Here is an 18,407-nt window from a genome sequence, read left to right as displayed (position 1 = left end):
GTGAACCACAGATTAAGATTATTTTAGATAATGGGCAACAGCTAGGTCTGGTTTTGTCTTCTTATTTACATCCCCATTGCTTAGCAGAATGTACATAATTCATACTTAATAAATGCATTGTTTGGTTTATAGTATCCAAAGTTACAAATAATTTTTAAATGTCAAATCTAATAACCTTGTCTCAATACTTATTCTTCTTCACTTTTCTGTAGCATTTGACATTTTCTATCACTATCTTTGGAAAAGGCCTGATTGTCACACTATTAACCCAACAAACTTCAACGCTCCCCATTTTTACCAGGACCAAATCCTCTGTTTTAGCTTTTTAAAGCCCTTATCAAATTTCTCTGCCTTTCCAGACTTCCAAAACCTTAATTTTCTTCATTTATTCTAAGATATATTGATACTGGCTGTCTTGTTGTTCCTCAACCTTCACACTCAAATTTCCACTCTGCCCGAATTTATATTAATTGTACTCCACACTCAGATTGTTTCTCCCCTGCCATTTCAACTTCACATCCCTGCTTTCTTTAAGACCCAGGTCAAATACCAACTTCTGCAAAAGGTCTTTCCTAGAACCAGAGACAGACAAACAAATAGCTACGGATATATATGGCTACCTATATGTACAGGCATGCATTCATATATGCATATATATATATATATTTATAGATTTAGTCCTGTAAACACTATATATAAAATGTTATCTGTAGATAAATATTTAAAATACATATTGTATTTAATATACAGCATTACATCTATTTGTAAATACATTTATAGACACATGTAAACATACACATATACATGTATGCACACATATACATTTGGATTTTGTAATATAGTTGTTTGATATTGACTTTGAACTCCTTGAAAAAAGCTTTTGCTTTTCTTTGTGTCACTAGCTCTAACAGTGCCTGGCACATATTAAATAAGCATTTTATAAATGCGTGTGGAATATATATGTATGTATATGTGTGTGCAGATAGATAGACATACATATAGGCTTAAATCTGTAATATCTACTTCACAGGACTGCTTTACGGTCCAAATGAAATAAAGCAAATTGTGAAATAAATCCCATTTTTCACTATTCCATCAAACTTTGGTGAGGAAGAACCAAGTTTACAGGACTCGCAGAGACTTCCGGTTTGGAAAATCTGAGAACTACAAATCCCATGAGGCTTTGGGACTCGCCCTCAAGTTTCTGTCTCAGGGTCTGAATTAACTCCTTCATTGTTTCACAGTTTAATGAAGAAAGTCGCGGGTGCTAGAGCTCACCCTACCTCTCCGCTTCAGAGTTTCTCGAGCTCTCTATCCTGGGAGGTCAAATTCCACCTGGGTTCAAAGGTCACTGCCTCCTTTTGACTTCCGTAAGTCAGCGTACTAGAAGCGCGCGCACGGGCAGCGGATTGGCGGCGGCGAGTGGGTTCGCGCGTCACGTGACCGCAGCCCAGCCTTGGGTCAGCTGATCTCTGCGTTTCCTACAGGCTGCTGGTTCCCTTAGTAACAGTTAGACACCCGCGTCCCCGGAACTGCGAGGGTCTGCGAGCCTCTCCATCCCGCCTTCCGTGCCCGGAGCCGCCAGCGCCCCGTTCCTTCCTCGCCCTCGGCTCCGCCCCAGAGTTCTGGCCTTAGAACTCGGCTCTCCCGCCCGCTTGCAGGAAACCGCCGGCGAATCCCCTAAGCGGCCCGGGCCGGCCGTGCGGGGTGCAGCGGCCCACCTCGGTGCTGAGAACCCGCCCGAGAGGAGCCCAGAAGTGAGTGGAGGAATGAATGAATGAGAGAGACGGAGGCAGGGACGAGGGGGGCGGGAGAAGAGAAGAAGAGAAAAGGGGGGGTAGGGAGTGGTTGAGGCAGGTGGTGCACGTGGAGGCCTGAAACGCTTTGTACGCGCGCGCATGCGTGCCAGGGCCTCGTTTGTTGAGTAAGTTGCTGTCTTCCTGAACTTCTCAAAGGTTGGAGCTCTCCCCTCCTTTCCTGCCCTGGATCCCGGTTTGGCATCATTGAATCTCCAGTCTAGAAGGACTTCCAAGGTTTTGACAGTTCAGTCATTACTAGGCTAGGAAAAAAGAAAAACCAATCAGCATGGATGATTCCTCTGTAGGTCTTGGATGAAAAGGTGGCACTGCAGTTCTCTTAGTTATAAAATAGTGATTCATTGAAGCAAAGAAGACTGAAGGCAGCAGATCCATCCTTAGCTCCCATTATATTATTATTTTTTTAAGTGGTTTTTTTTGCAAGGCAAATGGAGTTAAGCGACTTGCCCAAGGCCACACAGCTAGGTAATTATGAAGGGTTTGAGGATTTGAACTCAGGTCCTCCTGACTCCAGGGCCGGTGCTTTATCCACTGCACCACCTTAGCCGCCCCCTCTGAATCGTATGTCTTTTGAATTTGGCCACCTCTTTGTGATCCTGGGGTTATGAACTTTTGTCTACCGTTTATTCTAAATACCCTATAGTTTTCTCCTTTCAGATTGGTTTCCTCCTTTCCCCGCCTAGATACTGATTTGTGAACACATCCTTTGGTTTTGTTTTTTTGGTTTTTTTGGTTTTTGCAAGGCAAATGGGGTTAAGTGGCTTGCCCAAGGCCTCACAGCTAGGTAATTATTAAGTGTCTGAGGTCAGATTTGAACTCAGGTACTCCTGACTCCAGGGCCAGTGCTCTGTCCACTGCCCCACCTAGCCACCCCTCATTATATTCTTCTTTTTTTTTTTTTTAAGATTTTTGCAAGGCAATGGGGTTAATTGGCTTGCCCAAGGCCACACAGTTAGGTAATTATTAAGTGTCTGAGGTCGGATTTGAACTCAGGTACTCTTGACTCCAGGGCCGATGCTCTATCCACTGCGCGACCTAGCCACCCCTCATTATATTATTCTTAAAGGTCAGAATGTTATTACTATGTATAATATTATATAATTATTTGCATCTATTTATTATTTCTGTGTAAGATAGTTTTGTATTTTTGCCAGTAATGCTTGCCTAAAATAAAAACTATTTATTGATTGTGGACTTAGTAATAAATGTCACACATTGGTATTTTGATGCTTTACAATATCCTAACAACCTGTGAAGTGAGGTTTGCTGTATTTTTAAATAAAAAGTTTAGGAGAGATGTGGTCACTTAGAGATGTTTCATATGAGTATATAGTTATATATGCATTTATGTGCCTGTGTGTATGTATTAGTAAAAGGACTTTGTATAGGTACAATTTCTAGCTCTTTAAAGATTTCTGCATAATTAAAGGAGGCTTTGTTCATTTGTTTTTTCCTGTTTGGTTTTTCCCCCTTCCTCATTAATTATGTATGTAAATTGAGGAAGTTTAAAAATTGCTGTTTTTAAAATTCAGTCTTTCAAATATGAAGTAAATTCTGGATAATGAAGTGGACAAGGTATTAAAAAAAGCAAACCACTGGGAATTATTTCCCAAAGAGTTCCAAGAACTGGGAATACTGTGTTGATGTTTAAATAGTATTGAATAGTCAGTACTTGAATATATGTTAAATTTGTAAGAGAATGATGTTTTTTTCTTTAGTCACTTTGTAAATATGTTAATAACAAAATTTGTCATTTTATGCTAATATCTTTTCAGAAAACTAAAATGTCTCAAAAACTGTCTTTTTTCTCATTTAGTGTTTCCATTTCTGTGAATAATGTGTGAATGTTGCTTTGAGAATTGAAAGCTACCTGGTGATAATGGCTCATTATTATTCAAAGGAAAAATTAGATGAAGAGTTTGAACAATTTATGAAAGAGGTAAGTTTGTATTTTTAAGAGGCTGATAAGCTGGAATTCAATTTAATTGAAGAAAGGAATTGTCATCTTTTTATATCTCCCTCTTCAACTCTGTCCTTTCTGTGCCTGAACAATTTTATCTTGAATTTGATTAAATATACTTTTGAGGAACAATATGATGTACAAAGAACACTGGATTAAGAGTCAGAACACTTGGATCATTATTAATTTTTTTTTAACCTTGGAAAAATCTCTTCACTGAGAAGTTGGGATCAAATTTTCTTTATTGTTCCTGCTATGTCTAATAATTATTTGATTCCATTCTGTTATTTTGTTTGGCTTTTAACTATATTTGAGTAAATATTAAGTATAAATTTAAATCCATTGACATGAAAAATGTTGTGTTTTGAATTAACATTTACTAACATTAATTTGATTCAACTAACACTAATGTTTTCAGTTTTCATCCTTGATCTCCCTGTCACTTTGACACTGCTCTTCACCCTCATCTCCTTGATTTTCTTTTCTCCAGGGTAGCTAGGTGGCATAGTAGATAGAACACGGACCCTGGAGTCGGAGGACCTGACCTGTGTTCAAATCTGACCTCAGACACTTAATAATTACCTAGCTATGTGACCTTGGGCAAGTCACTTAACCCTATTGCCTTAAATAGATAAATTTTTTTAAAAAGATTCTTTTCTCGAGTTTTTCATAACAGTACTCTGTCCTGATATTCTTCCTACAATATTTCACAGGCTTTATATTAACCCCTTAATTGCCTTAAAATTTATTTTAAAAGCCCCATGGCCTTATCAGTTGATATTCAGGAATTGGAATCTACCCTACCCCTCCCCAGCTCACTGAATTATTTATTCAAAATCCCTGAATGGAATGATGATTATTCCAGTGGAGAGAAAAGGAGTGATAGTGTTAAATTAAAATTCCTTGGACTTAGGGGCTGATTGGATATAAGGGATTAAAGATGAAGAGAAAGTAAAACATGACTTCAAGGTTACACTTCATACCATGCCTTCTCATTCTTCTTTGCAGGATGTCACTCAAGCTATGCCCACTAACTGTGGCATATCCTGGGCACTCTTCTCTACTTATCTATTCAGATCACTTTCAGATCTATTTATTTACTCTTAACCTCTCTCCTGACCTATGTTTCACAGACAGTTTCATATCTCTGTCTATTGGACATCCTGAACTGGATGTCCCTTGAATAGCTTAAATTTGATGTATCCAAAACTGAACTCAGTATTTTTCCCCTCAACCTTCCCTCTTCCAAACTTCCACATTACTACTGATGGTACCATCCTCTCAGACTCCCAGCCACCCAACCTAGATGTCATCCTTGACTCATTCTTCTCACCTTTTTATATATAATTATGTCAAGTCCTGTCATTTCTATTATAATTTCTCTTATCGTTTTACCCTGTTCTTTCTTCTGCATGCAACCACCAATCTGAACTACTGCAACAATCTTTTGGTTGGTGTCTGTGCTTCAAATCCCCTTCTATTCCAGTTCATCATCTGTTCAGCTGTCAAAGTGATCTTCCTTTAATGGCCAGTCTGTCCATGTCATCTCCCTATTCAGCAAATTCCAGTTTATGGGGTTAACTGAAGTACCTAATTTCCACTTTGAACTGAAAGAGTGAATAGTGATATTATAGCACCTAACTTTGTTTGGAAAAAGGTCTCAGAGAATTACTGACGTAAGCATGTTTTTTATAAACTGACCTCAGTATGACTGTTTTCTCAGAGCATAACCTCGTACCATTATCTCTAAGGCCCCCTTGCTTTCCCTCCCTTCTTCTCAAACTCTTCCATCCTTGAAAACTTTGCAAATGGAAAATTCTCTAGTCTAAGGTCCAAAATCTTTCTTTATAATAGTCCCCTTTTGACTCATAGTCAGTTATCTTAAACCCTTTGTATCTCATCTGCATGAACTTTCAAGTAATAATGGCTAGTTGAAACAGGTTCCTGTCTACATGAAGTCCCCAGAACTTTCTGAGTTCCTTTCCCCATCACAGTAGTTCCCTATGTCCTCTATGATCAAAACAAAATCCTTTCTTTGACTTTTAGAAATCCTTCAGACCTGGTTGTCTTCTTTTCCAGTCTTTTTATGCTTATTCCCCCCACTTGCTCTTCCATCTGATAACATTGACCTCTTTTGCTGTTCCTTGAACAAGTCACTGCATATTTCTATTCCCTGAATTTTCTCTGGTCTCTCATGCCTAAAAATCTCTCCCTCATTTCTGCCTCCTAGCTTTCAGTGAGAAACTTTCCCAGTCCTTAATCTAATTTTTCAGATTCTCTTCATTTTACCATGTGTGTGTATGTATTACATTTATACACCTTGTTTATATATAGCTATTCCTGTCTTGTCTACCCCATTAGACTAAGCTTCTTGAGAGCAAGGACTTATTGCCGTCTGTTTGTGTGTGTGTGTGTGTGTGTGTGTGTGTGTGTGTGTGTGTGTGTGTGGCATGTGGCACAGTGACTGGTGCACATTAGGCATTTAATATATTTATTTAGTTGTTGACTTGACTACCAAATGCCACCTATGAGTAAGACACTGTTTGGTACTAAGCAAACAAGTTCAAAAGCAAAGCATTCATTCTCTGTCAAAAAAGATACATTATAATTCATGAACATTTGTTAACTGTCCACTCCATATCAGACTCTATGCTATACAAAAAGAGCCAAAAGACAGCTCTCACCCTTGGGAGCTTACAATCTAGCGAAGGAGACAACATGCTAAAAATATTACAAAGTAAGTTATATACAGGATAAATAAAAAATCATTATCAGAGAAAAGTCATTAGAATTAAGTGAAGTTGAGAAAGCTTCCTGTAAAAGATGGGATATTAGTTGAGACAATTATACCATGAGAATGCAACATATATACAGTTAGGTATAATACCAACTAGAGGGTGAAGAGGGCTAAAGAGAGATGAGCCAAAGTTGGAAAATCTGAGAAAGAGTAAACAGTAATAAAACTGGCAAAGGTCAAGGAAGGCTTCATTTAGGAACTTGCCAACTGAGCTATACCTTAATGGAAGATAAGATTCCTGAAAGGTAGAGCTGAAGCACATATATAAGGAGGAGAAAGGTAGAATGTTTGCTTTGGGGAACAGCTTGCCTTGTAGTTTGTCTGAATCAGGGAATTTGTTTAGAACTGTAATCTGTAATGTGAAGTACAGCCAGAAAGACAGGTTGAAATTCAGACTATAGAAAGCTATAATTGACTAATAAATTTTGTATTTTACCTTAGAAATAATGGTCATTTGGGAGCCACTGAAGGTTTTTGACCTTCCATGTAGTTTGGCTTAGATGATTTTGGGTGCTGTGTGAAATATGGAAGGATTGTGGAGATGAGAGAATGGCAGTAGGGAAACTAAGTCTGCTACCATACTCCAGTTGATGGGAACTTGAATGAGATAGTGGTTTGTATAGTGAGATAGTGGTCTGATTGTTGAAAAGGTAGAAATTCTAGAACTTCCAAAGTTACAAATTTGGGAAGATAGTATTGCACAAAGAAATAGGGAAGTTTTCCAGACAAAGATGAGTTCACTTTGAGATGTGCTTAATTTAAGGGAAGGGACGGAGACATAAAGGACTTGGTGTGTAATAGTCAAATTAGAATTGGTTATATGTGTAGAATGAATTAATTTCTACAGAGATGATAATTAAGCCAGTAGAAGCAGATGACTTTACCAAGGGAGATTAGAGAAAGAAGATAGTCACATGGAAAGGTCCAGTGATCCATAAGGTGTGATGGCAAAGCAGAAAACAATACATTTTTAATGTAATTTCTATTGATAAAATCATGTTCATTTCTGACATTGAACCATTAGTCAGTGCCACGAATTTTGGTACTGAGAATTTTGTTTTCAGCGTTTTCAGTATATATAAATGCTGATGTAATTGAGAATGCAGGACCTAAAGGGACAGTTATCAGATCACATCTCCACAATGATGGTTTTCCTGGATACTTGCTAAATGTACTGGGCTGCAAGCAGGACTTAGAGGATGCTGTCCTGGGGCTCTTGAACTTATCTATCCATCTTTAGCTGTTGACAGTATTGATTGGTCAGTCCTAGTATTGATAGGAATGATCAGCCTGCCTTCTCATGGGTTGATTTCCTTGAGAATGACTGTAGGTCCAGTCATCTGGGAATGTTCTTCTCAGAGTTCTTGCCTAAGGATCCTGAGATGCCTCACCATGGTCTGAGTTAGTCAGAGTAGTGGTAGTGGTAGTGAGAGTGATAGTGAGATAGTGGGGGTGGTAGTAGTAATAGTAATAGTAGTAGTGGTAGTAATAGTAGTAGTAGTAGTGGTAGTTGCAGTAGTGGTGGTAGTAATAATAATAATAATAATAATAATAATAATAATAATAATAATAATGGTACTAGGGGTGGCTAGGTGGCACAGTGGATAGAGCACCGGCCCTGGAGTCAGGAGTACCTGAGTTCAAATCTGGTCTCAGACACTTAATATAATTACCTAGATGTGTGGCCTTAGGCAAGCCACTTAACCTCATTACCTTGCAAAAATCTAAAAAAAAAAACAATAATAATAATAATAGTGCTAGTTGTGGTGGTGCTAGAGGTGATGGTGGTAGTAGTAGTGGTGGTAGTGATGGTTCTGGTAGTGGTAGTAGTAGTAGTAGTAGTAGTAGTAGTAGTAGCAGCGATACTAGTGGTAGTAGTAGTTGTGGTAGGAGTAATGATAGTAGTGATGGTGGTAGTAGTAGTAGTGAAAATAGTAGTAGTAGTAGTAGTTGTAGTAGTAGTACTAGCAGCAGCAACAGTAGTAGTAGTAGTAGTAGTAGTAGTAGTAGTAGTAGTAGTAGTAGTAGTAGTAGTAGTAGTAGTTTGGCCTGCCTGGCACAAGTAGCCTCCGGACACTTCAGGGTAATTTACTGTAATGTTCATATCTTCAAGGAACTCATTGAGCTTTTTATAGGTGTGAAAATGTATCCTTTCTATTAGTATAGGTAGGAAGATGAGGATTGAGGAATAGTGTATTAATATTCTAACCAGTGCTTTCTCATATAGTCTTATCTTGTATTTGAAAAATATTATTAAGTCCAAAAGCTTTTTTTTTAAAGTAAAGATAATTAGCCATATTTTGAAAATTTGTTCCCAATACTAAAAATCCTTACTTTAAAGCAGGGATTCTTGACCTGTTTAGGATCATAAACCCTTTTGACAATCTATGAAGTCTGTAGACCTCTTCTCAGAATTTTTTTAAAATGCATAAAATGTATAAGATTAGAAAGAAAACTAGTTATATTGAAATGAATATTTAAATTTTTTTCCCCATCCAAGTTCAAAGAATTTCTAAAATTTGTTCATGGCCCCCTTGGCCTCAAATCCAGAATCCCTGCTTTGATTTTAGGAATTTTAGGAAGGTCCAGTTTATTTTTTTAATACAGAAAATCCTTTGCCCTTGAAATATTACTGCCATCTATTGACACTGAGAACTTGGATGCAATTTTTAATAATTATAGGACAAAGTTGGTTGAGTCACTTAAGAGAAGTCTTTATGGGCATATATCTCCACTAGATATTTGTAATTGGAAATGAGATTTAACAAATTCAGTGTACTACTTATGCATATAGGAGAGTTACTGATTGATAATATACATATTTTTGCATCCATATAAGTATGTATCCTTATAGTACTGTACATATTTTTTTAAATTAGTTCTGAATAACTTTGTTTAGCCTTCAAATTTTTCATAAGAAACTCACTAGTAAATATTACCAAAAATTAGATGAGTGATTCTAGAATTAGTGAATTAATCTTTTGTCCACTTAAGTCTGGGGGGAATGAAAGAAAAGTTTGTTTACTCTAAAATAGAGGTGTCAAAACTCATAACTCACGGACCAAATTCAGCCTACAACACTACCAAGTGCAGCCCAAACTAGATTAAGTGTAATTGGGAAATACTTAACAAAATTTATTTTGTTGTTGTTATTGTTCAGTTGTGTCTGACTCTTCTTGTCCCTATTTGAGGTTTTCTTGGCAGAGATACTAGAATGGTTTGTTTGCCATTGCCTTCTCCTGTTCATTGTACAGATGAGAAAACTGAAGCAGACAGGGTTAAGTGGCTTGCCCAGGGTCACATAACTAGTAAATGTGAGATCAGATTTGAACTCAGGAAAACAAATATTTCTGACTCTCAGACCCAACACTCTATTCACTTCACCACCTGATTGTTAAATATTCAGTGTGAGCATTTAAGCTTTGGAAATCATCAACAAATACAGAATCCGAAGTATTGTTTTACTAAGAAAGTGATGGGGGGGGAATGTTAAAATGCAGATAAAATTTAAAAGAGAATCGTAATGCAGATTGAAGCATACTTTTTTGGTCTATTTGCATCATGACTAATTTGAAAATGTTTTTCATGGCCTCTGATAATTGAATATCAGATTGCCTTCTCAAAGAGGGAGATGAACAGGTGGGAGAGAAATTCAGAATTCAACATTTAAAAAAATGAATGTAAATTTTTTTTACATGTACTTGGGAAATACTTAATGAAATAAATAAAAATATAATAAAGCATAAATAACATTACATTTTAAAACCAGGTCAGTAGGTGAATTCCACAGCAATCCTTATATATGAATAGTTTGGTGGCCTCCATTTCTATTTGAGTGTGATGCTACTATTTATTCTCATGCAATAATGGGCCATAAAATTGATTTCCCTCTTATTTTAGAACTTCCTTTTCTGGGTCTTCAAGAAGCTGTGACTGTTGAGGCAACAGAGGTTGCGAGACCTGCAGGGATATTAGTAAATTACAACCCCATAAATGTTACTTCTCTAGATGATGGCTGCAGGTTTCTACCTGTTTGACTACTAGGGATAGAGACATAAATGGATTGTGCTAATTTTAATCTTGTTTAATTTACATCAATTTGGGACATAGACATTTATGGTGACAAAAGCATGGTGGTATAGTGCCTCCATTGGTAGGGACAGTGATCTCCCAGAAAGATGGTGATATGGACATTAAGAGAAAGAAAGGCAGGATGTATCTAATTAAGATAAAGTTCAGAAATGCTGAAGGCTTTTGTTACTTCTGTTGATAACACAAAAATATTAAGATTAGAAAAGACCTTATTTATTAGAGCTAATGGGCTGCCAGAATGAATTTCCATAGTCATACAGCTACTTGATAGAGCTACAGTTGGAAACTGTTTATCTCACTTTTTAAAGGTTGATTGCTGGTTTTTTTTAAAAAAATTATACATGTACAGAAAAGTACATGTATTAAATACTTCTAAAATTGTCCTTTTGTCAAAAAAATATCATTTTCATGCTAGTTTTTTCTGTTCAGTCACTCAGTATTTTCTTAAGTGGCTACTATTTGCCAGACAATGTGCTAAGTACTAGGTATACAGAGAAAGACGGAAGCAAGAAACTCACAGTGTAATGGGGGGAAAAAATTCCAACTACATACAAGCAATTTATATATAGGCTAAATAGGAGACTTAGGTGCTAAAATTAAGTAGGACTTGGTAAAGCTGCTTTTAGAAAGCAATATTTTAACTGAAAGTTGAAGGAAACTAGGAAAGCCACAAGGCAGAGATGAGGAGCGAGAGAATTCCAGGGATGGGAGATGTCAGAGAAAATGCTTGGAGTAGGAACGACAGTATAAGAAGACTGGAAATGTTATGGGGGACAGGACAGGGCAGGCTAGATTATGAAAAGTTCTTAATGTCAGAGAATTTTTTATTTGAATGTAGAGGTGGTGGGGACCCACTGGAATTTTTTGGGTGACAAGTTCAGAATTACACTTTAGGAAGATCATTTTGATATCTGAGTAGTGGATGGGCTGGAATGGGAAGAGATATATCAAGGGGAACAACCAGAAGGTAGCCTAAGGTGATGAAAGCCTACTCCAGAATGACAGTGTCTAAGGAGAGAAAAGGATGTGTAAAAGAGATGTTAAAGAATTAAAAATCAATAAGGCTTGGCAAAAGTTAGGTATTGGTGGTGGGAGAGAATGAGGAGTCAAAGATTATCTCTAGTTTCTCATCCTGAGTAACTGGGAGGGAAATAATTTAGTCTTAGAGAGAGATGTTAAGTTTAAGGTATCCAGGAGACATCCAGTTCAACATGTCCAAGAGGCAATTGGAGATATGTGCTAAAAATAAAAGAATTTAGGAGTGGATAAGTAAATAGATTTGAGAGTCATTAGCATAGAAATAAAATTTGAGTCCATCTCTTCCACTATTGACTTTTTTTTGGTCATTTTTGCTAATTTGCAAGGTGTAAGATAAAATCAAGAAGTTGCAGCATATTTTTATGTGGTCATTCATAGTTTTTTTTTTGTTTGTTTTAGAAACTGTCTACTGCTTTGATCACTTGTCTATTTGGTAGGGGTTGTTGATGATATATAATTTTTGTCACTTTTGATATCTTGAGTATCAAACATCCATTAGTGATATTTGAAGCAAACGTGTCTGTCCATTTAAAAATTTTTTTCCATTGATTCTATTTGTGAAAAATGATCTATTTTGGTCCTTATTGTCTCCTTTGTGTTTTATTTGGTGAAAAATTCTCCCACTAGTAATTTTGACAGATATCTGATTGTATTTTCTTTTTTTAATGTTGAAAACTTATATTCAGGTCATATATAGAGAGAGAGCTAGGTAAGTGCAATGGACAGTGCTGAAACTGTAGTCAAGCAATCTTAAGTTCAAATTAGTTATGGGATCTTGGCCATGTCATTTAACCTTTAAATGCTTCAGTTTCCTTTTCTATAAAATGGAGATGATAATAATAGACCCTACCTCCCAGGGTCCTTATGAAGATAAAATAAGACAATGTTTGTAAAGCATTTTACAAATCTTAAAGTGCTGTATAAGTGCTTATTATTGCTATTGTTATTGTCATTATTTCCAATTGTTGTTTATATAATATAAAGATACTGCTCCAAAACTAAATCCTGCCAAGTTGCTTTTCAGTTTTCCCTGAAGCTCCTACCAAAAAGGGAATGGTTTCTCCACTAATTCATGTTTGAAGTTTATCAAGTACTGGGCTGTAGTTTTTGATTGCTTTATTTCCTGCTTATCTAGTCTGTTTAATTGATTTGCTTACCCTATTTTTAAATACCATAAAGCAACTTTATAAAATAGTTTGAGGTATGATAATACTGTGCCTTTGGTTATCCTTTTTTCTCATTTTCCTTGAGATTCTGAATTTTTTTTAATGAATTTAGTTATTCTATAGTGTTTCCAGTTTGATTCCTCATTTTCACTTGTCCCACACTAGTCAGCTGTCAAATATTACCATTTCTTTCTCTATAAGGCACTTATGGTCCCTTCATTCCTCTCACACAGGCACTCCTCATTTTAGTCTATCCTCCACTTAGTTGAACAAAATGATTTTTTTTTGAGAGATAGTATTTTAGTTATTTGAGAGGTAATATTATGATTTTTAAGTAGACAGGCAAGATGTAATTCTGAACAACAACCATCTCTTCAGTTATTTGAATATATTTCTCTTAAGCTAATTCTATTATATTTGAATAAATCCTACATATTTCTTTAAAATTATTTCCTATGTGTTATATCAATTTTGTCATAATTTTGGTTATATTTCACTTGGCATTTCTTACTGATTTTTGCTTGTATTATATAAACATGCTGATAACTTTTATTTTTATGACTCTACAGACTCCAAAAATAGAGAGAAGGCAGAATTGCTCAGTTCTTATTTTGTTTTTTTTTAGTGGCTAACAAGAATGACCTTTTGCAGTGGAAATTACAAAAAAAGAAATTATATGACAGGAAGCTGACATATCAAAGATAAGTTAAGAACTAGTAAGAGGGCTCCCAGCTATTCTTGGTGAATTCAGGTCACCTGGCAGAGATGACTTCCATCCTCAAGTAGTAAAAGAATTGACAGATGGGATTGCTGAGCCACTGTCAGTGGCATTTAAAGGTCACGAAAAATGGGAGAGGTAACATGTTGGAAAAGAACAAATGTTATTCTGATCTTCAAAAAGGGAAGAAAAAATTACACACTATAGTCCAGTGAGATTGACTTTAATTGTTCGTAAAATTGTAGAACAAATCATTAAAGAGATGACTGGCAAACATCTAGAAGGGAATCAGTGATTTCAAAAAGTCAGTATTATTTCATCAAGATCAGACTAATTTCATTTCCTTTTTTGTTGAATTGCTAAAGTAGAAGATAAGAGAATACTGTGAATATAGTATACTTAGATTTTAACAAAGATTTTGATAAAAATATTTCTTATTCTGGGGGAGAATATGAAAAGATAAAGATCAGATAGCAACACAATTAGGTAGTTTCTGAAATGGTTGAATGATTAGACTCAAAAAGCAATTTTTTATTTGAAAGGCAATGGGGTTAAGTGGCTTGCCCAAAGCCACACAGCTAGGTAATTATTAAATATCTGAGGCTGGATTTGAACTCAGGTACTCATGACTCCAGGGCCAGTGCTCTATCCATTGGGCCAGTGCTCTATCCTCTGCACCACCTAGCCGCCCCCTCAAAAAGCAATTATTAATGGTTCAGTATCAGTATTATAGTAGGTGTCCAGTAGAATACTCTAAGAATCTGTGCTTTAATGTTTTTATCAGTGATTTGAATAAAAAATTAGGACATGCTCCTCATTTTCAGATGACATGAAGCTGGAAAGAAGATCTAATACAGTAGATAACAGATTCAGGATTTAAAAGGATCCTGGAATTGTAGTTTGATCATCACTTTAGGAAAAATCATTTTGTTCAATAGGTGGAGAATAAACTAAAGTAAGGAATGCCTGTGTGAGTGGAATGAAGAGACCATATGTTCTCTATAGGGAAAGAAATGGCAATATTTGACAACCAACTCTAGTGTGGGGCAAGTGAGAATGAGGAATCAAGAATGTCACTGTTCTGAATCTGGGTGAATTATTGTCCTTGACAGTTAATAAGAAAGAGTGGCAGATACAGAGTGAAAGATAAAGAGTTCTGATTTAGATGTTTTGAGTTTGTGATTCCTTTGGGATATTCAGCTTGAGATGCTCCCAAAGCAATGAGCAAATAGAGCTGAAGGTCAGGAGAGAGACTTGAACTGGATCTATAGATCTTAGTATTATCTACATAGAGATGAAACTATGGGAGCTGACAGGATCATGAAGTGAGAAATGAAACCAGGTCAGAGCTTTGGGACATATACATGGTTACACAAAAGAAGAACCAGCAAAGGTAACTGGAAAGAAATGGTCAGGCAGTGATAGGGGAAAGCAGTGTCACTCATATCCGAAGAGGGAAGACTATCTAGGAGAAAGTGATTAACAATGTCAGAGGCTACCAAGAGCTCAAGCAGGAAAAGGATTGAGAAAATATCATTAAAATTGTCAGTTAAGATGTCAGTGGTATCTTTAGAGAGAATAATGACATTGGAAGCCAAATTGTTAGAGTTAAGAGAGTAAAAGGAGTAGTATTGAGGAGATGAGAGATAGAGGGCAATAGCTAGTGGCCATGTTAGATTCAAGTTAGAGGTGGGGAAGACATGGGAGTACTCTAGGGAATCGGGAAGAACCAGTATATAGAGATTGAAAATTATATTGAGAAAATAATCACAGTTCATTCATTTGGAGAGGATAGGAGGATCTGACAACCAAAGTACATATAGAGAGGTTGGATTTACTAAGGAGAAGGACCCCACTCTTCTTCAGCAACTGGAGTGAAAGAGGAAATAGTTGAGTATAGCAGAAAGTTGTGAAGAATAAAAGAGAAGATGGAGCTCTTGATGAATGGCCTTAATTTTCTCAATGAAGTACTTTATTAAGGGTGGAGGGAGAAAGTGGTGTGAAAGACTTGATAATATAAAGAGGTTTGGACTTAGATCTAGTAAGTGAGATGGAAAATTCTTGTTTGTTTTTTAAAGGCAATGAGGTTAAGGTCACAAGCCTCACAATGAGATTAAGGTCCAAGGTCACACAGCTAGGTAATTATTAAGTGACTGAAGCTGGATTTGAACTCAGGTCCTCCTGACTCGAGGGTTAGTGCTCTATTCACTGCACCAACCTAGCTGCCCCAAAGATGGAAAATTCTTTAGGGGAGGGGGAGTTAAAAATATCTTCCTGCAACATAGGCAGTAAAGATTTTATTGATAAATTTGTACCTAGTCTGCCTGGTTTTTCCAGCTTCCTCCAGCTCATTCAATATAGTGAGTGAATGGCATTCTTTCAGGTTTAGGGTTTGTCAAGGTGTGAGCAATAATAAATAGGTTGAGATTAGAGGATAGTAGAAGATAATGCAGGTTTGAACTGGTTCACCAGTGGATAGAGTACCTGCCTTGGAGTCAGGAGGACCTGAGTCAAATCTAGCCTCAAACACTTATTACCTAACTGTGTGGCCTTGGTTAAGTCACAACCCCATCGCCTTGCAACACCCCCCCCCCCAAATGAGAATGTAACCAGAGTAGGGTAATGGCTTATGAAAGTTGGGGGATTGAAAGTCATGGTGAGGAAGAAAAAATAAGGTTTAATTGGAGTAAGGGTAGGGGGAGCTAAGAAGATGAAAAGTTTTGATTAGATAGGAGTAGTTGAGCATAGAAGTTGAAACATCTAAGGATGTTGCTACATCAAGAGTATATTGTGGGGCCGGCTAGGTGACGCAGTGGATAGAGCATCAGCCCTGGAGTCAGGAGTACCCAAGTTCAAATTCTGCCTCAGACACTTAATGATAACCTAGCTGTGTGGCCTTGGGCAAGTCATTTAACCCCATTGCCTTGCAAAAATACTAAAAAAAAGTATATTGTAAAATTCAGCTTCACTATATAGAAATATATTTAACATGATTGTGCATGTATAACTTATATCAGCTTACTTGCTCCCCAGTGGAGGGGGAAGGAAAGAATGGAGAGGGGGGTAAATGTGGAACTTAAAATCTCACAAGAAATGAATGTTAAAAACTATCTTTACATGTAATTGGAAAAAAAGAATAAAGAAAAATCATCAAATATATATATATTTTATATATATAGTTAAGTTGGAATGAAAGAAATAGTGTGAGTAACTGAGAAATTAGGAAATTAAGAGGGAATTTAAGGTATTGTGGCATAAATGGATAGAGAATTAGTCTCAGTGCAAGGGAGACCTAGGTGTAAACTCTACCTCTGACCCATACTGATTGTGGGCCTCTGGGCAAATCACTTAAACTTTCAGCCCTAGTCTCTATAAAATGGAGATAATAAAGCACCCACCTCAGAGAGTTGTGCTATGGTTCAAATGACAAATAGATTTAAAGTGTTTTACAAGACTTTAAAAAAGTGCTAGCTATTATTCTTGTTATAATTGATGATGATGATGATGATGATGGTGTTTGTCCTTCACTCTTGAAGACCATGATGACATCTGGGAAGTGGTACCAGGACAAACACATGAATTGGATTTGAGTGAGAGGATGACTCCTCCAGAGTCATCTGGGTCCAGTGGCTAGATACGAATCAGGACAACTGGAGACGGCCCTGGATGTGAGGCAATCAGGGTTAAGTGACTTGCCCAAGGTCACTCAGCAATTAAGAGTCAAGTGTCTAAGACTGGATTAAAACTCTCATTCTCTCTTGATTCCAAGGCCAGTGCTCTATCCATGGTACCACCTAACTGCCCAGGTTGTTTTAATTATTATGATGATGAAAGTTTAGTTTGTGGGCAGAATTTGGGGTGGAGAGGTAGTTAGGCAGTAGGAAAGGAGAGAGAATATTCTGGGTGTCAGTAGATGATCTGGATCAAGAGATGAATTTGGACTCTGTTCCTCCAAGGAGAAGTTGCTGTGCGATGGTGGCATAGGGAGATTCTGGAAGAGAATATTGAATTAGGTGGAAATGAGGGAAAAAGACAGCTGGGCTGATCATTCACAGATCTGAGGTTCCTTATCATTGGCATGAGGAGAGGAGGAGGGGGTGAGAGTATGATAATCTTTGGACTATGGATCCAGGTGGATGACCAACAAATGACAGATCCTTGGATGCAGGCAGGTGATTAGAAAGTTCAAACTGACCCCTCAAATAGAGACAGCTAAGTGAATCAAATGCAAGACCTGAAATCAGGAAAAGGAATTCAAATCTAGACAGACATTTACTAGCTGTCCAACCCTGGGCAAATTACTTAACTTCTGTTTTCCTTAATCCACTGGAGAAGGAATTGGCAGAGAATTAATATCTTTGCTTAAGAAAACCTCATGGACAGTTTCACATCCCATGAGGTCATGAAGAATTGGATGTGACTGAAATGACTGAACAACAACTAAGACCTCAACTGGGCAACCTATATTGCTGTCCTATAAGGTGTTCAGAGACTGAAACAGGAGGTGGCATGTTTCTAGCCTAATAGAGGTGATATATTCCCAGGACCTGTCTCATGGCAATCATGAAGAGGGCCTAGTGGAGTTGTTGCTAGGAAACCTCTGAAAGCCCAGCCATGATATAGGAAATGGGGGTGAATCCTAGGACCCTAGACGTCATGCACAAAGTTTGTTCTTTGTTGAGGAATTCTAAATTTTAAATAGAAAGTTTCTTAGTCAGTTATACCCACTGTTTCTTTATATTAGGTAACGATGAACATCTTAAGTTTGCTACTTTTGTCCTCATGTATGATCACTGTCCTAGAAACATCCAGAATCTAC

General features: G+C 37.1%; 1 protein-coding gene across 3 annotated transcripts in view; it reads left to right on the top strand.

Annotated features, from left to right (window-relative positions):
* Positions 1–1,485: 1,485 nt before the first annotated feature.
* CEP162 (centrosomal protein 162) overlaps positions 1,486–18,407 on the top strand; it is a 134,541-nt gene continuing 117,619 nt past the window's right edge. For all 3 annotated transcript variants that reach the window (XM_074187094.1, XM_074187093.1, XM_074187092.1), the window contains exons 1-2: positions 1,486–1,757; positions 3,634–3,756. In XM_074187094.1, coding sequence (XP_074043195.1) covers positions 3,697–3,756 — 60 coding nt within the window. In that variant the 5' untranslated portion in view covers positions 1,486–1,757; positions 3,634–3,696. The remainder of the gene's footprint in view (positions 1,758–3,633; positions 3,757–18,407) is intronic.

Source organism: Macrotis lagotis, chromosome 5, assembly GCF_037893015.1.
Source record: "Macrotis lagotis isolate mMagLag1 chromosome 5, bilby.v1.9.chrom.fasta, whole genome shotgun sequence".
Taxonomy (NCBI): domain Eukaryota; kingdom Metazoa; phylum Chordata; class Mammalia; order Peramelemorphia; family Peramelidae; genus Macrotis; species Macrotis lagotis.
Note: the sequence above shows the minus strand (reverse complement) of the source record. Positions and strands in the feature narration are given on the sequence as shown.